At 39.3% G+C, this 26,943-nt stretch overlaps 1 protein-coding gene across 1 annotated transcript; it reads left to right on the top strand.

The window, feature by feature from the left end:
- Positions 1 to 16: 16 nt before the first annotated feature.
- Positions 17 to 26,922, top strand: MFSD8 (major facilitator superfamily domain containing 8). The gene is made up of 13 exons (XM_084626261.1): positions 17 to 346; positions 5,603 to 5,694; positions 6,788 to 6,831; positions 8,781 to 9,021; positions 9,332 to 9,445; positions 10,637 to 10,781; positions 12,657 to 12,715; positions 14,459 to 14,567; positions 16,264 to 16,398; positions 17,082 to 17,185; positions 17,270 to 17,529; positions 20,356 to 20,558; positions 26,432 to 26,922. Exons 1-13 carry the CDS (start codon positions 174 to 176, stop codon positions 26,478 to 26,480), a joined length of 1,728 nt encoding a protein of 575 aa, XP_084482387.1. The 5' UTR covers positions 17 to 173; the 3' UTR covers positions 26,481 to 26,922.
- The last annotated feature ends 21 nt before the right edge of the window (positions 26,923 to 26,943 follow it).

Genomic DNA, 26,943 nt, shown 5'->3' with positions numbered 1-26,943 from the left:
CGAGCATCAAAGGTCACACGTGACTAGCAGCCCCCTTCCTCGAGCATCCCACGTGACTGCAACCCGCCGGCCGCCCGGCGCTAACGGAAAGGAAGCGCGTGAGGGCAGCGCGGGATAACGGCGCCTCAGCGACGCCGCCGGTGTCGGCGGGAAGAACAACAACAGCTGGCGTCATGGGCGGGGCGAGGGCACTACCGGGGAGAGGGGCAGGAGGCTCCTCCTCCCCGCCTGCCTGGTGCCGGCGGCAGGGGTGGAGCTTGTGTTGGGCGCCAGACATGGCCGCGGTCCCCGCTGCTGCCGAGGGGCAGGAGCCTCTGCTCAGCTCAGGAGGGGATGACGAGAGCAGGTAGGCCGCGCGCACCGGTCTTTACCGGCTCCCAGGCCCGTCTGACCCTGCGGCCGCTGGCAGGTGGGGACCCCCGACCCGCCCGCACGGTGATACTGTCCTGCCGGGCATTGCCGCCGGCGCCCCAGCCAGAGGCTGGGCCAGGGGCTGTGGAGCGCTGCGCCCTGGACTCTGGTTCAGCCCGGTTGTGCCCAGCTCGCCTGGGTCGCTTCGTGGTAGCGAAAAACCAGGCTCCAGCGGCCGCCCTGGGGCAGAGGCGCGGGGCGCGTGGGAGGGGGAGATTTCCCCAGCCGGCAGCTCGGGGAGCTAGGCTGACCCGACAGCAGGTGTGAAAAATCGGGACGGGGTGGGGGGTGGAATAGGAGCCTATATAAGAAAAAGCCCCAAATATCAGGACTGTCCTTTATAAAATCGGACCATCTGGTCACCCTAAGGGTAACTCACTTAGTCGGCTCTGCTAGGCTCCTCCCTGACTGCGTCAAATAGCCCGGTTGTGGTATCCCCCCCAAGTGCCACCACTACTGGGATATCGCTCATAGCAAACTGAGTCTGTGCCGCTGGCTCATTTCTCCCAGGGAAGGCGAAGTGTAAATCGCCGTCCCAGCGCAGCACTTTGTATCACAGTATCTGTGATAGTGGTCGCTTAGTGGTAACTCAGCATACCTGAAGCAGTACTATTCATGTTTACTGATAAGTCCTTAGAAGAGAACTATTAATTGCTTCTGCAGACAAGTGCTTATTTAAACTTGAGCCTTTTGCTGTGATGGTGGGGAAATACCTGTGCCAGGTAACACCCAGATACTGTTCAGGGCTAGATTAACTTTTTGTGGGCCTGGCGCCAAACATATTTGTGGGCGCCCATGTGGTTGTGATAGGCCTCTTCCAAGGGTGGTCCCAGCGTGACAGCACCATTAATGCCATAGTAAATGTGGTATTTCCGGGATGGGGATGAAAACTTTTATTCAAAAACAAAATAAGATATTTGAAGACACACTGAGACCTCCATTCAGTCCGTAAAGAACAAACTGGGCTAACATAAATGTACCCAGAATACCACTGAATTTGGTTTGTGTGGGAGGGGGTTGTTTGTTAGTTTTGTCTTTTTTCTTTAAACACTCAGGGCCTGTTTGGGGCCTTGAACGCAAGTGCTTAATTAGCACACTTATGAGCCATATTAAGCCTGAATGTAGCAGTCAGTGGTGTTGCACCTGCATCTCCCTGCCATCTCCCCCTCCACCCACAGTTATGTTTCGTAAATACATTTTTTGAAAGCTGCATTTTCTACTTTGGTACAATAATGTTTACAAAACTTTGGGGCGGAGTGTGGGGAGGAAAATTGCTGGTGCCCATCTTTTGCAGGGAGAAAGGGCCACGGAGAGAAAACACGCACTTTACCACAAAGGGTATCACAATCCAGCCTTAAACTCCTACCCCAAGCTTCACATCTGGGCTCTCACCCCCACCCTGTCCCTCCTACTGTCCCCTGCCCACGCAACTAACCCCCTAAAAAAGGCTCTCCTCAATCTCCCTGCTGCTGCCCACCCCACCCCACCCCACCCCAAACACTTTCACCCCAGGGCTGTCACCCTCCTCTCCCCCCCCCCCCGCCCGCCCCCACCTTAACACCCTGCTTCTCCTACACCCCCACACGGAGTCGCCGCCAGCTCCCACATACACCCCGACATGCCCCAAAACTGGGCTGCACCTCCTCCCCCCCCACCGGAGTGCAGGGGGGCAGTTTCTGGGCATTCCCACTGGCAGGGGGCATGGCAGCCAACACTGACCATCCCCACTGTCACCGCCCACCCTGCTCCCAGGGACCACAGACAAGCAACTCTCACTGTGAAGTGCAGGGTCGAGACAGTGCCCAGGAGCCCCTGGGCATCACGTTTGCTGGGCAGTTGCCCCTAGTTCCCCACTGCCCCAGGAGAGTGGGTGAGACACAGGGGTGGGGGGAACCAGGAGCTCCAAGGGGGAGAGGAATACAGCGGGATTAGCACTGGGAACCCTCTGCCTGCACCAGATGATTTCCTTGTTTGGAGTTTCCTTTCGGCTCTGACCACTTTAGCTGGGGTGGCTGGTGGCATGGCGCGAGGCATTCTGGGACTAATAGTGCAGCTGGCAGCGCAGGTCCCAGGGCCCTAGTGGAACACAGCGGCATGCAAAGTACAACTCCCAGCACACCCTGCAACACCCCTCCCTTTTGCACCTGTTCACTGCGATCCCTAGGCTGCTGAGTGTTTCAGCTGGTGCTGGGAAGTTGCTAACTGTTCACATTGTTTTATTCATCCAAAGGTAGGTACCATGCAGAGCAAAGAGTAAAAACAATAGAGGCCTGTGTGCATACTTCCCCTCTCTAAACCTTAATGTTTCCTTGCGAGCCTTGGAGTGGTCCATTCAGCCCAGTTACCTCCATCTCTAGGTTAGGAGAAGCAGATGACTTTGGTGCATTCTTGTCTACTTTTGTGTGTTCTTGTTAGCGTCTCATGCCTGGGCAGCTGCTGAGAATCACTTCAATCAGGTTTTAGTATCCGCTTTTAGTCTAAACTCAGGCCTGGGAAAAGTAAATCTTGCTAGTGTTAATGAAGCCAGGAATGGGTATTGCTAATTAAAAGCTTCCACTATTGTTCCTGTTAAGGGTATTCTCTCTATCACCGTTTTGTTTCCTCTTTGATTTCTCCTCACCAGCCTCCTTTGATTTAACTCTATACAGTCAGGCAGGATATCAAACAAGGAAACTGAAATATTTAGAAAAAATAATACACATAACTCCCTCATTCTCTGTAGTTCTCTCATCAAGGTATTTTATACAGCACTTTGTATATCAGTATCTGGCATGTGTCTTTCCCCACCCTCACAGCAAAAGGCTGAAGCTTAAATAAGCACTTATCTCCGGAAGTGATTAATAGTTATCTTCTAAGGACTTATCTGTACACATGAATAGTACTGCTTCAGGTATGCTGGAAAAAAGTGGGATACAGTTATACTGGTGTAAGGAACCTTTATCACAATTGCATCCACATTAGGTTGTATTGGTAAAAAAAAAAAAAAAACACCCGCCTCCCCCCTCTCCCCCAACAACAACAAAAAAAGAAAACCGCGCCAAGTGAAAGCTATACTAATACAAAAACTGCGTTGACCAGGTCAAAGTACCTATAACAGAGATGGTTCCTCCCGAATAGAATTAATCAGAAGAATCCTGTGAAGAAATTGCAATTGTTATTGCCTCTGAAAAATAAACAGATCCTCAAGAGATACTTGTTAGGGGGCTTATTCCTTAACCTACTTACTTTCCTGGTCCTTCTCGCATGAACAGAGAGCAACAATACCTGAAGTCCAAAGGTGCAAACAATTCAATGTTTATTGGGGTGAACTTCCAGCAAGCATGATTTCAGTTTCCTTCCTTAATGTCCCCCTTCCCAGCTCTGAAACCACAGAGCCTTACACCTGTATCCCTGTTCCCATTCCTGCCCTTAGCCAAACATGATTCCAATTTCCCCACCCCCATTCCCTGCTCCCATTTCCCTCCCACACTCACTTCCTGATTGACTGCAGACTATATAGTAAAACTTGAGTTCTGCTTAGCTATACCTTAACCAATCATTTTTCTGAAATGTAACTAACCAAGCCTAACATATTGTAACATGATTATGTAACCAATTATATCCCACCACCTTAATTAGTTTATACCCAGCAAAATTAATTATACAGCAGACAGGAACAATCACAGAACCAGAGAGAGATTATACAGACAAACAGTAGCAAAGTGAGACAAAATGACAAAACAATACAGAAGTGAGGATTTCACATCCCAGCTATTGATAAGTGAGTTCTTGCCAGACAGGATGCTATCAAACTAAGTTTCCTTTTTTACATTTTCTAGGCACTTCCCTTTCTCTGGAGGCATTAGGCATTATCAGGACAGGATTGTATTCCTAACAGCCCAATAGCACCTGATTTCAATGTGACTAGTTTGGAATGTGAGGATGTGACCCTTCCCTTCCCAGCTTATGGCTGCCTCTGCTACCTTGCCAAAGGCCTTAGCCTAAGAACAGGGCCTCAGACTGTCACAGTAAGAGAAGGACCTTACACCGGCAGACAGTGATTTTGATTCTCTCTTTTATACCTCTATAACTAGCCAAGTGATAAGAATACACCTAAATTCTTAGCGCATAGGCCTTTACAGACAGGCCTGAATATCTGTATCCTAACAATACTATCAGCATACATCGTATAAAAATAAATCCTTGCTCATGTAACTATAACAGTACTTTAACATTCCAATATAAAATATCTAAAAAATTAACTTTTCACCAGTTATGTTGTTTGTTTACATTTTGCACTTCACAAAGCTTGGAAATAACGAAAATAGGCTTGTCAGGTTCACTTTTGATTGCAGTCATTTTCAGTTGTTAGGGTTTAATTTTATTTTTCTCTTAAATTCATAACACTGAAAGGGAATGTTTTGCTGTCATGATTTAGGCCTTGGTTCTATAATCTGTTGCACATAAACCCTTATGCCTACGTGGAGACAAAGGAGTCTGCCTACATGAATGGCTTGCAGGATTCAGGGTCTAGGCATAAGCAAACAAAAATCAGTCTCACTGATGCCAGTTTAGCATGTTGTATGAACGTTGAATTTACTTGTAAAAGAAAAATGCAGCATGGGCAAAAGTGCAGTTTTCCAATAGATTTGTCGTTTTGCCATTTTAGGGCCCTGTTGAGCATGTGAGTGAAAGGCATATCACATTCTGATTTTTCCCTTCAGTGCTACCACAGTTTAATAGGGAAGCGAGAGCCAAAAAGCAAATATGTTCTATGATAGGTGATGTGCCTTTCACTTCAGCAAGACGTACCACAAAATGCTGCAACTCAGAGAGGAAAATATTGGAAGACATATTTATTAGGTATATAATATTGCTGAGTTATATGTGACTTTATTGTAACAATCATTAATAGAACATGAGAAAATAGGGTAAACATTATTTTTAGAAAAGGTAAGCCATTTAGCGCACGCTGCTGTCTCATCAAAAGATGAGCTTTATGTCAGAAACAAATCAATCTCATTTACAATGTGTGTTTTAATGTTCTTCATTGCACAGTTAGAACAGTGTAAGCTACAAAATATATATTCTATTTGTAAAATTAGAGGTAACCTATGAAAAATGCTTTTGATGTCCTTTAGGCTGAAAAATTTTTCACTAAGAGCTAAACAACAAAATAAGATTTCTTCTTCTTTTGTTACTGTTGTTCAAGATATGGGGATGTTGTTGAAACCCAACAGCATTACAGGAGTAGGTGGAGGTCCATTCGTATTATGTATCTTACAATGTTTCTCAGCAGTGTAGGTAAGTAATTTTGATATTCATCCAGCAGAATTTCAACACTATTTGTACAATGGATATGTTCTTTTGGTTTGAGAATTCTACGAAGTTTGTATATTAAAACTATTCCTGCTCCCTTACTAGAGTTATTTTTCTTTTATACATCATAAAAATGCAGTGACTACTTGTGAATAGAGAAAATAAGGTTAATGAATTGAAAGGAAGGAATTAGCATCAGTATTAATGAATGAGGATTTCTCTGCGATGCTGGAATTCAAATATTGGATTTTAAAATACATATACTTGCAGATGTTTTTCCTCCTGGGGCATTACAGTATTTTTTGTTTCCCCAATATATCAAAATTATCTTTAACTGCAGAACAGTTTCCTCTTTGACCCCAGAGCCAAACTCATTAAATTGTGAGTTCAATTGATTTCTGGTATCTGCATATCTTTGACTTTTGTCAGGTTTCAGAGTAACAGCCGTGTTAGTCTGTATTCGCAAAAAGAAAAGGAGTACATCTGAGGAAGTGAGCTGTAGCTCACGAAAGCTTATACTCTAATAAAAGTTGCATCTGAGGAAGTGAGCTGTAGCTCACGAAAACTTATACTCTAATAAATTGGTTAGTCTCTAAGGTGGCACAAGTACTCCTTTTCTTTTTGACTTTTGTGTTGGTTAATGTGATGAAGGATTGAAGAAAGTATTAAATCTAAATGTAAAATTAGTTTTTGATACCAAGAAAATCTGTTTCTTTGAGAACTCTACTCCTTGATATGGATTGAGGAAAACACCTTTACATAGACTTCAGTGGGACCATGATCACACTCTAGGTGTTCAGTGCATTTAACTTTTGTACACATCTGCGTAGTGTGGTGCCCTTATTTTATATAAGAGTTCTTCTAACTGAAAAGCAATTACTGTTCTTCAATCCAGCATGGCAACCATGGTACTTTTGGTTGCCATGTGGAGCTTCAGTTTGAGAATACAGTATTTTTAAAAAGCAGAAGAATCAGCCCCATAATATCAGTTTTCAAGTACTTGATTAATGATTACATGTAGCAATGTAAAGTAACTCCAGTTCTGTTTTCTTGTTTTTATTATTTTAATACATCACAGGTTTTTCAATTGTAATTATGTCAGTATGGCCATATCTGCAAAAGGTTTGTAAATTTTAATGATGATGATTAATGATTTTATTTTCTGCTCTATTAGAATGTAAAATCACTGTTAGAACTTTATTGTGGTATATAGGGACTTTGCAGTTTAAGGCCCAATCCTTCAACAAGCTCTATACAGAAATAGATCTAATTGATGGACCAGGGACTTATTTATCTAAACTCCCCTAATAGTTTAAATATTGCATTTTCAGTACCGTATACTTGTTCATAAGCTGAATATTTTTGGTAAAAAAGTGATGCATCAAAGAGCAGGGGCTGGCTTATAAACAGGTCTACATCAAAATTTGATGATTTTAAACTCTATGAAATCATTGAACTGAGTATCTAATACATTGTCGTTTTGTTTATGTGGAGTGTCCGCAGTCATGGAGCCCCTCAGTTTCCTGTGGCTGTGGTTCGCTGTTCCCAGCCAACGCCACTTCCCGCAGCTCCCATTGGCTGGGAACGGGGAACCGCGGCCAGAGGGAGCTGAGGGGCTCCATGCCTGCAGACGCTCCACATAAACAAAATGTCCCTACCCACCAGCGGCTTATCCTGACGGGCTGGGAGCCAAAGTTTGCCAACCCCTGAAATATAGGTCAGCTTATGAAAGGGTCATACAGTTTCTACTATTTTTACCTATCCATCTTGAGGGGGTTGGCTTATAAACGAACAGGCTAATGAACGAGTATATACGGTAATTAGTTTTCTGTATCACACTTTAATGTAGGAATAGTGTATTGATATTTTTTAATGATTGATCCTTACTTCCACAGTAGTAATTTGCACTACCATGTAGCATGTTGATTTTTTTGTACTTTTAATTAAATTTGTGGTACTGTATTTATTTAGAAAAGACTGCCAAAGCAATACATAGATGTAAACGTGAATATCTTGCAGTTTTAAACAGTATTAGAATAAAATCAGGCCATTTGGGGATAGGTATTATTTTTTGTTAACTTTATTGAAGTAGGTTCCATTCAGATCCCATTGTGTTAGGCACTATACAGACAGAGAGAGAGACATGAGTTCTGCTTATAGAGTGTACAGTAGAAAACATTACACTTTGTAAGAAATTCTCACAATGAAACCAAAACACTTGTATTAAGTCAATAAGTGGAAGCATATGACTAGACTGAAAATTCCCTCTCCTAGCCTCTGACAATTTTTAACTCTCCACATAAATTCTGTCCTTTAATTTACCAATTAATAATGGTTCATGTTATCAATCCTTAAACACTAGGTTTCTCAGTCTTACTTCACTTCAAGTTATATTGTAAATTGGTAGAAAACTGTAGATATTTTAGATCATTTGTTTTCCCCAAAAGGACTTTTAGCAAAGCTGTAAATATACTACATGAATCCTATTTATCTGTATGTTGGACAAGTTGTCCAGACTTAAAAAAATAACATTTCTACAGAACTTTGAAGATTAAAAATCATTATGTGTCAAGGACTATGATACTACAGTCTTTTTGCTTTGATGAGGGAGAGCCTCATCCTCGCTCCAGTCTCTTTACATCATGTAAAAGGGCTGGAGTGGTGTAAAGGAACCCTTAAAAGTCTGGTTTTGGCCATCATAGAAGTCCCCTGGTGCAGGAACTGTGGGATGACTGCCTTCCAAAGACCCCCTCATAATCTCCAGCATAGAAAGCGTGCTGTGGATGGGAGGATCATGACGGCAGCATGGGGAGGCTGCTGAGACAGGCCCTCATTGAAAGTTATGCAGGGGGTCTCTCTAGCCTCCAGAGCATTTCAGGTTCAGGAGGGTGCAAAGATGGCCTAATGTTGCCTTAGTGCCCCCTGACCCTCGGCTGTAAGCTCCGCACTTTAGAGATACAGTGTATAGCACAGAATCTTACATGTTGTAGGGTACTGATTCCAAAATTGTTTTTGTTGATATGATGAATAGCACACTGTAATTTTTAAAATCACTTTACTTGTTTCTTCAGGTTGATCTGACAGCAGATGCAAGTTTCTTGGGATGGATTATTGCTTCATACAGTCTTGGACAAATGATAGCCTCACCTCTGTTTGGTTTATGGTCCAATTACAGGCCAAGAAGAGAACCACTTGTTGTTTCAATTGCCATTTCTGTGGCTGCTAACTGCCTTTATGCCTATGTCCATTTACCTACCTCACACAACAAATACTATATGCTGGTTGCTCGTGCCCTTGTGGGGTTTGGAGCAGGTAATTGCAGCAGAATTTAAACCACTGAAGTTTTAATTAATTTATTTTGTGTCTTACCTAAGAGAGGACAAGCTTTATGGTTATGTTAAGCAAAATAATTTATTAGGCAAATAATATCTTCACAAATGATTAACACAAGTAGTTTGCTAACCCTGTGTGCGGACCTACAAAATTATATACTTTCTTGTGTGCATATAATAGAGAAACATTGAGTACCATTAGTAAACTGCTTGTTTGGTATGGGGGTGGGGGGGAATTGAACTAACTGTGACTGGAGATTTAAATGTATCATTTTGATCTTTTTTTTTAGGAAATGTAGCAGTAGTTCGATCATACATTGCTGGTGCCACTTCTCTTACAGAAAGAACTAGTGCCATGGCCAACACCAGTGCTTGTCAAGCAACGGGATTCATACTAGGACCAGGTACAACGTCTCTTATTTCCTCATCTCTCCAAAACAAATCATGCTCCTTTTGTTATTTAGGAAAAAATCAGACATTAAGTTTGGGGCTGGGAATCTCCTCAGCAGCAGTGTGCACAAAAATGAGCATGTTTTGTCATAATATTAAACTGAATATATTTGCGTACTGCTGTGGTTTAGCCATAAGTAGCTATGTAGATATTACGTCCAAAAAAATCTAATTGTTTATGAGTACAGTTCTGTTCACTGTAATTTTGGTGGCAATTTATCAGGTGTAACTGGATTAACAAAGTAGGTTTGGACTGTAACTTCCATTGCTAATTAGTTGATGGTGTTCAGAAAATCACCAAAAAAAAAAAAAAAGGGATCTCCAGAATGCTTCAGTAGTTACTTGTCCATAAAGACTTCGCAAACTAGCTGTACCTTATTTATGGTGATGAGAGTTTGGCATTGAGTCCCTGTGCAAGCCTGACCTCATTCCGTAAGTAGCTAAAGACTCCACCATGCCCAATTACCACAAGAAATTATGGCTGCTGAGCATGTTTAGTACATCTCCTTATATCTCAGGGAGTGAGAGTTTTCTGTGGGTGGCTAGCTGTCAATCAACCCTGGAAGTAGCATTAAAGAGTTTGCACAGCCAAAGAGGCAGTGTCCCTGAATGACTTGCATACAGGGTGCATTCTTCCTTCTCATTCTCCATTTTGAGAGACACTCAGCCAAGTTCCTGATGATCATAGGCTAGGCAGGGGAGGAGCTCTTACATATATACACACACTCTTGCTCCCACTCATCACCTGTTTAGTGTTTAAATTTTTTTTTTCTGTTTCCGTTATGTTGGGCCTAGAGAAGGGATACCCCCATCCCACGCTAGGACATTCCTATAGAAGGGAGGGTAGATGGAGTTAGCACATCCAGTTTAACTATAGAGAATCACAAGTAGATGGTAGGTGTGCAGCTAGATAATTTTCCTTTCTTGGCCTTGTGCAGCTGACTTGTTCTTAGTGTCACACTGCTGTTTATTGAGTATATTCATATGGCTTTCTGAGGATTGTATGTTCTACAAGCTGCATGTATTTCCAGATAGTTAGGATCCCACTGGTATCCATCAGATGACTGTGCACTGGATTCCCCAAAGATAATGCATTAATAATTTTAGTGTTTGAATTTCCTGAGGTAGTTTTTTTTTATCTTAAGTTTTTCAGACTTGCTTCTCTCTGATTGGAGAAAAAGGAGTGATGTGGGAAATCATTGATCTCCAGGTGAATATGTACACAGCACCAGTTCTACTGGGAGCTCTCCTAGGCATTATCAATATTATTCTAATCTTTGCCATATTCAGGTAATTAAATAGAAACAAAAACATTTTCTTATTTGAATATTGTGGATAGTTTTTTTTATGGATATTTCCACTACTGTTGAAAATAATTTTTGGCTACTTATCAAAATCCACTGAAATTATAAGAGTAAAGGATAGCATTTTCAAAAGAACATAGCGATAATATGACCACTATCCTAAAGAACTAGAATAATAATCTTTACATCTTGAGCACTTTCAAGACTTTATATTTTTAATGTATTATTCAAAGTGGCTAATTTCTGTGACTCATGCATCCTCACTTTTTAGTAAACAAAGCTTAGTGATGTATGGTTGAGATGCAAACCGTTATGGATGCAAGTGTCAGTAATTCAGCCTTGATATACCTAGTACTGTATATAGAATTTGAAACGCATACAGGGCTATGCCCAGCTCAAATTAACCTCCATAGCTGCTGACCTGCAAAGACTTTGCTGTCTTTCTGTCTGTCTCCTTGATTATAAACTCTTTGGGGCAGGGACTGTCTTTATTTTTATGTATTGCATGGTGCTCTTCACCCTCTGACAATGAACGAATAATTGAGACATGAGTATTTGTCATGTTTCCAGCAAAACTTACCCCCTTTCCAGAGATAGAGATGGAGTTGAAGTCCATCCGGTCTCATTGCCCTGAATAGCAATTTGGCTCATGAAGCTTCTGTAGTAGGTGGAGTTCTTCACTAGGGCCCCAATTCAGGAAAATCCTTAGTCCAATGCTATAACTGCTTTTTGGAATCTTTGCCTAGCTTTTACTCGGGGAATAACTATAAAAGGGCCATGTGACCTAAAGCATATCTTTGTGTCTATCATTTCTGGAAAAAAACCAAGCCATGCGCCCCAAAGATTACTTACCCCATCATTGTGCAGATACAGGTGGTGGAGAGAGGCCTATTGTAGTTTTCCATTCAGGTGGTCTGTACTACCTGAATATTTGCGATTAGGGTGCATTCAGCAGAATAGCAACTCTAGTGGAATCAGAAGGTTCACTGCTCCCTTCTTCTTCCAGGTATGTATGGATAGTTGGTCCTCACCACATGTTGTGCTGGAGAGTTATTCCAGGCTTAGTGCTATAAGACTTTTCAATAGCTTGGGTGGCCACAGAAGAGGGAGAGGATTGGACTCGGCATATGGAGTTATCGATATGCGGGGTGCCCGGAAATCATTTACATTCCTATCCGTCTGTACCTCCCTGCTGCAGAGCTCACTTTATTTTGTATGTTGCCATTTTGGTGCATATGTGCTAATTTGAATAGGTTATCCCATTGCACAGCCAATATATGTCAATTTGTAGGGCTATTCCCACCATAGAAAGCCACACAGAATTTTAGCTGAACAGAACCAATATCTGAAATCACTGTATTCTGCACTTCTGAGAAAGGATCCTATGTTTTACAGTACCAAGGCACAGCAATGCGGACTCAGAGATGTTGGGCCAGTCTCAGGCCCTGATTCATGAAAGCAGTTAAGCACACACATAAGAATTTTCATGAATAGGGATGCTTTCCTGAATTGGGGCCTTAAATCCAAATTTTGCTAGTTTTTTTTTTTGTTTGTTTGTTTGGTTTTTTGGGTTTGGTGGCTTTGGTGGAAACTGTTTTTAAATACATCTTGAATAGATGGGACAAAAAACGGAGTGCCATATTAACTTCACAGAGGATCATCTATAAATTGGCTTAGGTGGTATCCAGACTTGTATTGATTACAGTGAAATCTAAGGTGTGCACATAGTGTTTAAAAGTGTGAAGACTGGTTAAGATACAAGATGGTACCAATTATTTATTATTAGAAATGTAACTGTGGCTTGGTACAAAAGAAATGAATTGGGTAAACTTTGCTAATGAGAACAGTTTTCAATCTTTAGAGAACATCAAGTGGATGACATGGGAAGACCATGCAAAAGTATCAATTTTGAAGCAGAAGGTAATATTTTTCTTTGAAAACTGACACATTCTATGATACTTTAATTTACGATCATATTGTATATAAAACTGTTTTTTTTTATTAGTCAGCCCTTCATTTAGAAATATTACAAAGGGTGGTGGATTGAACAAGTCTGATTGAAATCTGGCCCAAGTTGGTACTGAAACAGTTATTACCATCGAGATGTTGTTTTGGTGATAGTATATGTGGGATGAGCTAATGATCAGTACAGTTCCTTCTAAATTGTCAGGTTCTGACAATCTGAACGGAAACCAAGGATTAAATTGACATGGAGAACGAACTACTTGCTCCAACTGATCACATGATTCTCTTATCAGCTATACCTAGCCACCATTTGTATACATAATTTTGTGTGATATTATGCAGTTTTACTGTGTATGAGCTATAATTTAGAGTCCTATTAAAATCAATGTTACACAAGTCTCGGTTTAAATTAGAGGTGTTTATATATATATATAAATAAAGTTAAATTAGTAACCAATTCACATACAATTCTTGCTGCACAAGGTGCAGCTCCTACCTACCATACAGCATTTGTGTACCCTGTTGTGCAAAGTTCAATTTTTTAAAATGATGTGCACATCCCATTCATTTGGATAGGTTTATACTATCTTATGAAAAATGACAGCTAATCATAAACCCCTTTTTAAAAGGAAACATTATGTTGGTAATCTAACTATTTCAGTGCCATATATTATAGTTTTCCATATTAAGTTATAAAAATAGATCATTGCAAACAATCTGAAAAATCCAGTTTTTATCAAATTCAAACAAAAATCTTTGAAATTTACCATTTCTTCCACATTGAAAATTTATTGTGGAGGATGTTGCTGGGGCCCTTTGTTGCTTGAGAATTCATCTGTGGGATATAGAGCTATGGAGAAGCTGATTAAGAAACAGATTCTCTATTTAGTGTGATCTTCAATATTTTCCAGGATTACTTAATATTTGTCCCTTACAAATAAGGAGAAATCAACAGTAATTTACATATGTTCTAGGAAATGGTGAATACTCTTTCCACTATCATTCAAATCATGCTTGCTCTTAGCCAGAGCCAATTTTTTAAATGTAAGTCAAGGGGAACTGGAATGTAAACACTTCTTTTTTTAAAAAAAAAAATAATGAAAAAAAAATAATTTACTCCCAAAATATATCTATACCCAAACCCAGAAAGATTCATGTCATGGGGCATGGCTCCTCTCTCGCCTTCTTCCTGCAGAAACTGCACAGCCTTCCGTGGTTGTGTCATCACAGTGTCCTTTTATTTTGAGTTCCCTCCATCCTTTTCACAACAATCCCCGTGCAACAGTGTATTTACAATGTTAACCTAGCTTTTGACCCTCTCACCAGGGCTTAAGAGGTGGGAGACCTCCATTCCCCTTATGTGTCTAGGCCCAGCTAGCCCTATTCCTCCCTCTCCTCTATTGGCATTTCCTTTCTGTCTCTTTATCAGCCTTGGGCTGATGGGGTAATTGGCTCCTTAGACCATCCAACCAGCCAGCCTGATTGACTAATTCCCCCATCAGCTTCCTCAAGAGGAACTAAGTAATAACTGAATGATTAGAGTGCAGGTTCTCCTGTTTGCACACTGCACTCTGTCACAATGCACAATATGCATAATATTATTAATACCTGTAGCCCCAGAGTAATATTAGAGCTCATTAATTGAATTGTAAAACTTCTTAATTTTGCAATTTAGTTCATTCTTATGTTTCTTTACAGAAAGTGATTATGTGGATCAGGATGCCCAAGGAAACATTGACCAGGTTGCTGTTGTAGCAACCAACATTCTTTTTTTTGTCATCTTGTTTGTTTTTGCTGTCTTTGAAACGTAAGTCTACCAATTGTCTTCTGTTACTCATTAATTAATGTTTGTAAAGTTCTTGGAAGCCATAAAGTGCTCATAGGCTTTTCTGTTGCACTCATTACTATAACTTAATGTTTTGCAAATATTAATAAGAATTATCCCACCTTATCAAAAACAAGCCATAATTAAAACTGAGTTGTACGATATTTTCCATTTAGTGTGGCATATTAATTTAACACATAGTATCACTGTGTAGTATTTTTATATAAGGAACAGTTATATTTAAACTTTTGAATGAAATGTAAACCCAAATTGCTGAACATTTGTGGCTATTGAAAATTTCATTGTATTCCTCACACGAGTTGAGATGTAAACCGCAATGTCCGCATTAGATTTCAATAGAGGTAATTTAATTCTATCTACCAAATCTCTAAAAGGGAAATAATATTTTCAGTTGGATACATTGTCCTTTATCTCCTGTCCTAAAAACTGTGTAGCCCTGTAGTGCATTTGTAAATGGCTAGTGCATTCCACATCAGACTTGTTTCAGTAGTGGTTGAAATGATTCTTATATATAGCTGCAGTTTGCAAAGTACTTTGGTATCCTTAAGGATTAAAGTATCTAGCTATGTTAAATAAGAGATGTGACTGCAGACTAAATTTGAAAAAGGATAAGTCAGTACTTAACAATAATAATAGGGGATTTCATAAATGAATGGGCGAAAATAAGAAAATGTAATATACATCTGTTTGAGATGACTCTTCTACCTTAAAATGGGTAAACTGACATAATTTTGAAGGGATAAACTTGTGTGCAGAATTTTGAGCTATAATATCACATATCTGAAGTTTCTATTCCCTACTGAGTACCTCTTATAAAAATGTATTTGATATTTACAAAACCTCTCCATTCAAACTTCAGTTTGACAAAGTGTAGCAATTTTTCCTGAATACAGTGGTAAATTACGTCTGAGTGATTTTTTTGATTTTGTGGCTGCATGCAATAGAACTCTGATGAATCTTAAGTTTGCTTTTTTCACTTGAACTGACAAAGGCTGGAAGTGCTATATGGAAACAGAATTGCAAAGCATAATTTTGAAGGCAATAGTGTCCAGCCTTTCTTGCTAGATTGAAGATCACTACAATTGAAGATCATTTGGTGGAGTAGAGTGAAGGGAAGGGAAGGAGAAGAAATGAATGGGAGGGATTTTAGTAAGTGAACATCTATTTTACCGCAGTGGCAAAGGGGCTGGTGACTACAACATAATGGCCAAATTTTCTTTGCTTTGTGAAAGGAAACAAATGCACATATCCCATTAACAGTAACTACAGCTGTATAGCTAAACCTTGAACACCATAAATAAGTTACTATTCAGCCTTACATATTTATCTTTTACATGCAAAGGACCAGATTTTTCCTCTCCATTGTATTAGTTGTACACCACCGTGAATCCATTGAAATAATTCATATTACATCAGTGTAGAATTGGTATAATGGAATGGAAAGTCAGGCCCAGAGGATTTGTTATAAGTGATGCATCACAAAATGATGTTATAAACAGCATACGTGTTCTTGTCTGTCTGTCAGGAGGGAAGCCTTCTGTTTGACCATATCTGATACTACAGAGAATAAATATATGGATGATGCTGTTCTGGGATAACCTTTGTACAGGTTTTATTAATATGTCTCTCTTTTTTTTTTTTTTTTTTTGCTGCCTAGCATAGCTACTCCATTGACAATGGATATGTATTCCTGGACCAGGAAAGAAGCAGTTTTTTATAATGGAATAATCCTTGGTGCAGTTGGCATTGAATCAGTCATTGTCTTTATGGTGGTTAAAGTAGTTTCTAAGAAGTAAGTCATTCATTAGGTTTTTGCTCTTGTTTATCTTAAACATTTTCCTGTCTGTTTACATTATCTTCACAAAAGTCTGGGGAACTTTAGATCAGGTCTTCATTATCTGAATCAAATTCTGCTCATCTTATTTTAGCAAATGATAGAAATGTAGGGCTACAAGGGGACCTCAAGCGATCACCTAGTCTATCCCCCTGCCCTGAGTTTTAGGATTAAGTATACCTGGACCATCCCTGATAAGTGTTTGTCTAACTTGTTCTTAAACACCTCAAAGAACTGGGATTCCACAACCTCCCTAAATAACTTGTTCCAGTGCTTAACTATCTTTATAGATAAAAAGTTTTTCCTGATATCTAATCTAAATCTCCCTTGCTGCAAACTGAGCCGGCTACTTTGTCCTGCCCCTGGTGGATATCAAGAGCAATTTGATCACCTTTTTAGAACAGCCTGTTACATATTTGAAAACTGTTGTGTCTACCTTTAGTCTTCTCTTCTCTAGACTAAAGTAAATATGCCAAATTCTTTCAACCAAATAGTTCCACTTAAATCATTGGGACTAGTCACATGAATAAGTTGTACAGGATTTGTATTTGTGTATAGTAGATTATTTTAGGTATTGCTTTAAAAAGAAATATTTGGTCATAAATATGTATTATTTAGTTATAGTTTTCATTATTCAACAGGACTGGTGAACGTGCTATACTCTATGGAGGCCTACTGATTGTCTTGGTTGGATTCTTTATCTTGTTACCTTGGGGAAAACAATTACCAAATATCCAGTGGGAAGGTATAATTATAAATAACGCTCAGCTGTAGTCTAAGCATTTCATTAACATCTTTTTAAAATGGGATCCCTTGCTTAATTTCACAGATATAAAGAATAATTCCATTCCCAGAATCATCTTCAATGAAATGTTTACACCTTTCTGGAAGCTCCGAACAACACAACTACCATCCAATCACACAGTAGAGCCAACAGGATGCTCTGTTGTGCAGCCCTGGTGCCTGTACACTCCATTGATCCACCTGGCCCAGTATATCACCTCTGATATACTGATAGGGTTGGGCTATCCAGCCTGTAATGTCATGTCCTATACGTTATACTCAAAAATTCTAGGACCAAAGCCTCAGGTAAGCATGAAAACTAGGGAATTTGTTCAGATTTTGCTATTACTTTAATATGTATACTTGATGGCATAGTTTGTTCCATTGGTCTTTAGGATCAAAACTGCTTTGTTGGTTATGGGATGAATCCTCTTGTTTATTAGACATTTGAAGACAATGAATGTGTATGACTTTTTCTACTTTTGAATGCTCTTTATCAACACACAACATACCCATTTAAAACATCTGCTAAAATTAACTTTTTTAAAGAAAATTGTTAGATTCATAGACCAGAATGATCAGATAATCTAACTTGCATATCCCAGGACACAGAACTTCACCCAATAATTCCTGCCCCAGACCCTTGTATTGTGGTTGTACTATGATGCTATTTTAAAAAATATGCTTGTCTTGTTTGTACAGCATCTAGCACAGTGGGATCCAAGTCCATGACTAGGGATCCTAAGATTATAGTAGTATTAAGTGATGGACAATCCAACAGCTCCCCAGATAAACTGTTCCTGTGATTGATTAATTATCTTCACTGTTAAAAATTTGCACTGTATTTATCTAGTTTCAGCTTCCAGACATTAGATCTTGTTATATGCCTTTGTCTGCTAGATTAAAGAGCCTTTCATGGTCGGAAATCTTCTCCCCATGTAGGTATTTATAGACTGTGAACAAGTCACCTCTTAACCTTCTCTTTGTTTAGCTAAATAAATTTCTTAAATCTTTTACTGTAAGCCAGGGTTTCCTGTCCTCTAATTCTTGTGGCTCTCCTCTGAGCCCTCTTCAATTTTTCAACATCCTTTTTTGAAATGTGGATACCAGAATTGGACCCATTATTCTAGTAATGGTATTGCAAATGCTGTATACAGAGGTAATACTAGCTCCCTGCTCTTTCTTTACATTTGCCTTGCTCATGCATCCAAGAATCTTGTAAGCTAACTTTAGCCACAGCATCAGACTGTGAGCCCATGTTTAGCAGTTATCCACCATGGCCCCTAAGCTCTTTACGGAATTACTGGTTTCCACAATATAGTGCCCCATCCTGTAAATACGACCTTCCTTTTTGTGTTCCTAAACGTATGTTCAAAAAGAAAAGGAGTACTTGCGGCACCTTAGAGACTAACAAATTTATTTGAGCATAAGCTTTCGTGAGCTACAGCTCACTTCATCGGATGCTGTAGCTCACGAAAGCTTATGCTCAAATAAATTTGTTGGTCTCTAAGGTGCCGCAAGTACTCCTTTTCTTTTTGCGAATACAGACTAACACGGGTGCTACTCTGAAACCTAAACTATGTTATTTTACTTCAATATATTAAACATTTTACTAATGGAACTAAAGGTTCATTTGCTCTTAAGGACATAGAAAATAGCATTAAAGAGAGCTAGATATAGAATATTGGGGGGTTTTTTCTGTCTCCACACACCTCTAATTAACACCTGGGGTCTAACTTCCAAAGGTACAGGTATGTGAAGTCAAACTTATTAGGTTTCCTTCATGCAGTTGGGCCACTTCAAAACACTAAGAAAGATGCAAAAGTAGCACTTAGCTTTCTACACTTGTGCTTCCACTTGAAAGATTAAATTTAAATATCTTCATCTGAAAATTGTGAAGTCACCAGGATGTTGCCAGCTGCCAAATGGTATTCAACAGTTTTGTCTAGGAATGGGAGGAAGGATAGGAGATAGAATGATAGTTGTGTTTTTAATAAGACAGTTGAGTTTTTAATAAGATTGGCAGGTTTGATGTTTTTAATTCTTCAAGTGATTGCACATGTCCATTCCACTTCAGGTGTCTGTGCCCTGTACACCAGAGTCAGATTTTTCCCAAAGTGGTACCTGTTGGGGCAACTTATGTACCCTGAGCAGTCCACCGCTGCTGCATGGTGGCTGAAAGGGCAGAGTTGCCGCAGACCCCCCTCAGTTCCTTCTTACTGCCCAGATTGGTAGTCAGTTGTCTTGAATTCAAGTCATCGAATTTTTTTAAAAATCTGATTTTTTTTTTTTTTTTTAATTGCAGTATGGCAGTACATTGCAGTAATAACTATTTGGATATTTACCTTAACACTTCCTACAGCTATGGCTACTTTTCACTTCTGCAGCCATAGCTGTAGGAAGAATTGGTTAAATTTGCTGCTTTTGCCAACAACAGAGGCATTCTGCAACAATAGAGAAGTCTCCAGTGATCTTAACTGTTTTTAATGTTTAATACAAATCCGTTCATGAAAAAGAAAAATTACACTATAAGGAGAGAATATCAATCTATCGCTTCCAAGACTTTCCTGTAATTTTTATGATTTAAAGTGTGCCTTTGTTATATCTAAATTAGATGTTAATCATCAGTGCTGGGGAACGTCATTCACACCAGTGAAGCAATATAAAGAATAAATATGAATGTGAACATATGTCCATGCTATCAAAAGGGATAGATTTAGATAGCTGCAGTTTATTCATTTCTTTCCTTTAGCTTCATTTCTGTCATGCCGCCTATAAAACACTAGTAGCTTACAATGGCTAATCAGGTGGTAATCTGAGATCACTGCTTAATATAGGTAACTTGCTTCCTTTATCTCCATCTTCTCTTGTTTTGTTCTCATCCATCTGTTGCATCTTGTTATAAAATAGATCTTTCAACAGGAACTTGTCTTTTTACTGTATATCTCTCTAGGCATCTGATTAGGACTGCTTATCTCTTATTGCTTTAAAAAAAAGCAATAGACCAACAGTTCAAAAAAATGAGCAATGGCTTTTCTTTAACTTATGTATATTTTCTATTGTAATTAGAGTAACCGATGAAAATTAAATTTTTTGTTTGTTTCTTAACCACAGTTCTTTGATCCTTTTCAGGGTGTCTACATGGGCTGGTTAACTGCCTCTGGAAGTGGAGCACGTATACTGGGCCCAGTATTTGTGAGCCAAATATATACTCACTGGGGACCTCGCTGGGCATTCAGCTTAATCTGTGGAATAATTGTATTCTCCCTTTTACTCCTGGAAGCAGTGTACAAGAAACTTACTGCATTTTCAGTCAGATATGGAACAATGCAAGGGTAGATTGTTTTTTAAGATATGTAAAATGAAAATTAGAAATATGTAATTGTCTTGTTTTTAAACAAGGGTGCCTTACTACAGGCCATAGAGCTTTACTTGTAACTGAGCAGTGCAGCCTGTGAAGCATGCATAGCCTAATGCTGTATTCACTGCTACATCTTGATTAATGCAATTATTCTGAGATTGCATTCTTCCTTGATAGCAAAAATGGGAAAGCTATGTTTGATCGTAGTGCATGCTGGAGTTTGTAGTTTCCAAAAGTGTCAGACCTTTGTGTTAAATGAAATGGCAACCGTAGGCCCCAGTTGTAGAAGTATAGTGGCCATATTGTAAGCACACCCTTTTTAAAAAGAAAAAAAATGCTGCCTTGATTCTGTGAATCAGGATTACTAAAGCTTCTTGTAACTACAAAGTTGACTGAGCCATGTGCACTTTGAATCAAAACACCTACCTCTTTTAATCAAATAAGTGAATGTTTTCTGACATGTAGCTTGTTTCAACAGATTAACCAACAGCTAATAGGAAAAATAAACATTTTGTTCTAACAAGACACCTGTAATTTATTGTGAAATAGATACAGGTGGCAACTATTCAAAATATTCAAACAACTTTGAGTGATGTAAGCTGAAATATAAACACTGAGGCTGGAATTTTCACAGGAACATCTTTGAGTTTGGTGTCCAACTCCCATTTAATTTTAATGGGTTTGGGGTATCTAACTCTTATTTTCCTGTGAAAATCCCAGTCTAAAATGAGTTATTTGCAGATCATAATTTAATGCATAAAAGTTCAAGATTGCAGTTGTGTAATTATATAAATCAAATAGTAAAGTTATGAAAAGACATCAAATCAGATTCACTAATGGATAGGAATTGTGTTCTAAACTGTATTTCAAACAAGGGAAGTATCCCTCGTTAGCTGAAATAAGAGCCATGGCTGCTCTTAAGTCTAATTGTACCCTGATTTTAGCATTAAATTTGTAATTGAGTATCTATAAGCCAAGGTTAGAACACAGACTACTGAAGTAAAGTTACTTTAAATGCTGACCGAAGGGAGGTCAACATTTCCATTCCCCCTGCAGAATCAAGAGCATTTAAAATAGGAAAGGAGCTTGCTGTCAAAGATACTTCTATACTGCAGAATAGGATACTTTAAGCATTCCAGCACAAACTAGCTAATAAAATAAGAACCAATTAATGTTAAGAATTCTCTTGAGGGAAGAGCTGTGAAATTGTGATTGTGGCCCTCTACACACAGAGGATCTCAATGACCCACCTTTCTGATTAAAGCCAAGAGTAAGTTCTAGCTTTCAAAGAGGAATATGATTAATATTATAGTAAAATATTGTCACTTATGTTATGGTTAATAAAATTACCTCATACACTATACATGCTAAGTAGTTCTTTAGGGCCATGGGGCACATATCCTGAAGTGTAAGCTTTTGCTAGTTCTGTGGCAAGTGTCCAAGGAGCTTGTAGTGTTGTATTTTAAAGTATCTTAACTAGATTTTTAACTTAACTTTTAAATATAAAACATGAGTTAGAGATAGCTGTATAGCACACTCCTACTCAAAAGATGGCATTTTCAGTGTATATATTTATGAATTGAGTCCTTCCTTGAGTCACAAGAAAATGAGCTCTAGAGCAGTGGCTCTCAACCTTTCCAAACTACTGTACCCCTTTCAGAAGTCTGATTTGTCTTGAGTACCTCCAAATTTCGTCTCACTTAAACTACTTACTTATAAAAGCAGACAAAAAAATAGAAGTGTTGCAGCACACTTACTGAAAAATTGCTTACTTTCTCATTTTTACCATATAATTATAAAACCAATTGGAATATAAATATTGTACTTACATTTTGTTATATAGTATATAGAGCAGTATAAACGAGTCATTGTCTGTATGAAATTTTAATCTGTACTGACTTCACGTGCTTTTTATGTAGCCTGTTGTAAAACCAGGCAAGTTTCTAGATGAGTTGATGCACCTCCAGGTGTACACACAACCTTGGTTGAGAACCACTTCTTTAGAGCACTCTCTCTCTAAGACTGTCAGTCTTAATGGACCTTTCCTGTTTTGTTCTATGCATTCTCACCTAACAGACTTACTTATCTATCCTGTATTACCTATTTGTGCATATAGTTAATTTTTTTTCTAGCTAAAAATGCAACATCCAGTTTCAATTGCATAACCCCTATCAGGATGTTCCAGTGTTATCACAGGTAGATCATACATATGTCCAAAGCTGGATACAGCTACCATAAGTGTATAGTATATGATCTCTTTATTTTAATAAGGGCATTGAGGAAATAGGATAAGCATTCTTCACTTTTGGTAAATTTTCTACTGGAATGGCAGACCTCTCTATATGTTGTTGTTATAAATGCTGTCTAAAGCAGAGGTGAGCAAACTATGGCCTTCAGGCCACATACAGCTGGTGGGACCCTCCTGTCTGGCCCCTGGCCTGGGAGGCTCTCCCCTGTCCCCTTCCCTGTTGTTCCCCCTCCCCTGCAGCCTCAGCTCCCTGCACTGCCGGCGCAATGCTCTGGGCAGCGCAGCTGCAGAGCCTGGCCTGACCAGTTGCTCTGTGCCACACAGTTGAGGGGCAGGGTGGGGGTGATCAGGGGGTGGATAGTGGTTGGGGTGGTCAGAGGGTGAGGAATGGGGTGGGTTTGGATGGGGCAGTTAGGGGTGGAGGGGGTCAGGGGCAGTCAGGCTAGAGAGAAGGGGTGGTTGGATGGGATAGGGGTCCAGGGGGGAGCAGGCCATTCTCTTCCCCCCCCCAACTGGCCCTCCATACAATTTTCAAAACCTGATGCAGCCCTCCGGCCAAAAAGTTTGCCTGCCCCCGTCTAAAGTGAAAGCTGGTGTGGCTTTAAGCATTGTAAGGGAGATGATCTTATGCTACAGAGAACTCAAAGCAAGATGGTTTGGTTTAGCTGACCTATAAGAAAAGTATGTTAGCCATTTGTGATCTTGAATAGTAACAGAGCAGCTGTAATAGAACATCTCAAAGGGTGCTTTGATCTGAGAAGCAGAGACTTTAGAAGCAGCACAGAGGTTAAGTAATGTCATCATTCCCTTTTCAATCAAAAACAGAATGCTTAACAGGACTGAACCACAGAATAAAGTGAGTAAAAAAAAAAAATCTGAGCACAAATGAGACTTGACTTAGCCTTAATGGCTGGGAGTTGTAGACCCCAGTGCATACAAATGCTTCCTGTATTCCCAATAAACTTACCAATAAAGAGAATTGAACAATACAATGATAAGATGAAGAGGGACATTGCATTATCTCCAGTTAATTTAAAGACACTTTTGACTTGATCTAAAACAGATGCTACTCCTAGTCATGAGAATTTTTCAGGACAAAAACATAAGTTCCAATGTTACAGGGAGGTAGGTTAAATGTTGGAAAATGCATTTCCTAATATGAAGAAAGGGTAGACTTAAGTGTTTTACAATATTTAATAGAAAGGTAGTATGCTTAGCAATTTAAATCATAAGTCTTGGTTTTGTTTCACAATACCATAAATTTGAAAGATTTGTACATTGAAAGAGTGAGTAGCTTACAACTTTACAGTGAAAGGAATTTCTTTAAAGCATGAATTTGATTAAAAATAAAGCTTATGAATAGATATAAATGTTTAAAACCCATTCGATAGAGCACAAAGGCCCCTGTGTATATCTTTTAATCAAAAGGCTAACTGGTTTCTGTTTTGCCATTCACTAATGTCAACCATATTAATTTATTTAAAAGATAGGTTCAAGTTTTGAAATGCAGCATAGATACATAAAACTCTAAGGTAGCCAGACATCCTTCACTGAGGAATATCAGTTCAGTACTTGGCTTCCCAGGTCAGCAAAACTCTTCAAAGCCATTTAAATGAAAGTAAAATCTGAAGACCAATTATCTGACTGTTTACATATGTAGATTGTGAGAAAGATAGAAGAGTACCTACATATCTTTCTGCTAACTTCTCCATATTGTCAATCAACAAATAAGTAGTAGTTGCTATGGGGTGGATGTGCAAAAAGGGTGGGATTTTCAGAAAAACAGCTGGGTGGAATGAGTACACAAAATGGGAATTGTACTTGTAAACTACATAAGCACTTGAAGATACTGTAATTTCATCACAGCAGATAGACATCTTACAGAATAACCCACCAAATTGGAGTATTTCACAAACTTTCAAGTAATGAATGTGCATACTGGCTATCTTAAATGAAAGTTGAAAAATGTTTGCTTTTATTACTATTGGGACAAATTTCAGATTGCCACTCTTTTAGGACCCCCCACCCTCCTGGTCCAAGTCCTTCCAAGATTGGCCAACCACACTTTCACTGTTTAGATATGAAAGTTTGAGGCTTCTAAACCACCCTCCCACACACACACACAAAAACAACCCACACACTTTCAGGTGAACATGTGACTGACTGGGGGTATATACAAGCCTAGCAATACAACACAGTCAAGGCAGATGCAGTCATAGAATATCAGGGTTGGAAGGGACCTCAGGAGGTCATCTAGTCCAACCCCCTGCTCAAAGCAAAAAAAAAGTTGTACCAGCTTTCTCCATTTTCTTCTGCTCCACAACTGCTTGTTGTCTTAGGTCAGATTTAAAAGGCTGCTAGTTCCAGGGTATGAACCATGAGCAAGCTCAGTTTTGATGGAGAGGAGGTTAATATATTAGGCCAACAGCACCTTCCACCAGTTGAATAAATAGTGTAACTAATTCAGTTAATTACAAATTCCACAACCAACAATAATCCTTCCTTATCCTGACACTGATCTGACATATCCATAAATCTATACTTTTCCACAGTGGCAATAGCTAATTTAAGTTTAAGACATTCTTCTAACAGCTTTATTATTATAATTTGAGATATTACCGGCTTTAGAAAGACTTCACTTTTAGACATTCTGCATTTTCTAGTTACAATGCAGAAAGTTTGACAAGTAGGTTCTCCATGCTCCAGAACATGTAATATTTGAGTATTTATACTTTCAGTTTTAAAGGATCTTTGACCCCTATTAAAAATAGGGTGTTGCTGTATTTTTTGCTTATCTGTACTAAGTCATTTTGCCTAAGAAGCTAGCTAGAATTAAAATGACACTCCAGAAGTATGTTCAGATTTAAAATAAATTAAACAGAGAAACTTGAGCTCTTTGGTTGACTCTACTTACATAACTGATTCTTAGACCACACTTCCCAGTACATGATAAAAATTCTTGAAATTTTGTCTTAATTATGAAAAAACTACATGTAGCTATACTTTGAACTACAACAGCATTTACAATGTAAAAAGTAACTGGCATAGTACTTAACAGAAGTTCTGATTTTTTTCCCCACATAGTAAGTCTGAGAAGAATTCAGCATAGTACTAGGCCAAATGCAGAGGTGATCTATACCCAAATAAAGTAGGTAGACATAATGATCATAAGAAGGTGTAACTTGAATTTTTTTCAGCTTCTCAGCATGCAAGTTAGAAGTAGGGTGGCCTAATAAGCCTGGCATTTGGACAACAATTTGCTGTACTTTTTCTAGTCCTTATACACCCTTGGATTCAATCAGAGGTGATGTGCCCAGGGACATTACGTTGGATCATATTAAAGATTAAATGTATTAAAATCACAAATGAGTTTGATTCCCCATAGTTTAAATTACTAATTAAGAGGTCTCTTGATTTTTGGTCTCCTTTTACTGTTTCTCTCCCTCTCTGTGTGAAACTTGCAAGCTGCTAATTGTGTTAGTACATCCTAAGCCAGAGTCTGTTCTCAAAGCAATACTTTGTAACAACAACAACTACTCACACAGACTCCCCGCCCTTTTGTTGTATTTATCTCACTTTAACAATTGTGATTAAAATAGAGAGAGGATGTCTGTGGATGGATGCTTGGTGTGGATAATAAATGAATGATCAGGGAGGTGCCAGCCTAAGAATCCAGTGTCCATCGGCGGAAGAAGGTATCAAGTGGAAACAACCAGACGACCCCCGGAGGGCAGACTGGAATCCACTCAGCCTCAAGGATGGGAGAACCAAAGAATAGGGAGCTGTCAGGAATGTGCCATCTGCTGATTGATTCAGCAACAGCATGATGAAGCAATTCCCATAGACTGGCATAGGAATAAGTTCCTATAAAAATGGACTCTAGAAACTGAGAACTTTAAGGTCTGATTCTGCAAACCAACTTCCAGGAGCATCAGATGAGCATCTGACAAGGCCCTGCTTCCTCCTCATGTCCAGGCCACCTAGCCAGTTGCTTGGCATGAGCAATTCTAAGGCTGGTAACTATGATAACCTTGCAGAATCTTTATGTGTGTATGAATTAATGTGTTAATAAATATGAAATTGAATGGAATGTTATAGCTATAACTGCTTA

This window comes from Lepidochelys olivacea (genome assembly GCF_965140295.1).
Source record: "Lepidochelys olivacea isolate rLepOli2 genome assembly, chromosome: 4".
In the NCBI taxonomy this organism is placed as follows: domain Eukaryota; kingdom Metazoa; phylum Chordata; order Testudines; family Cheloniidae; genus Lepidochelys; species Lepidochelys olivacea.
The sequence above is the reverse complement of the archived record's forward strand: the minus strand, read 5'-3'. Positions and strand labels throughout refer to the sequence as shown.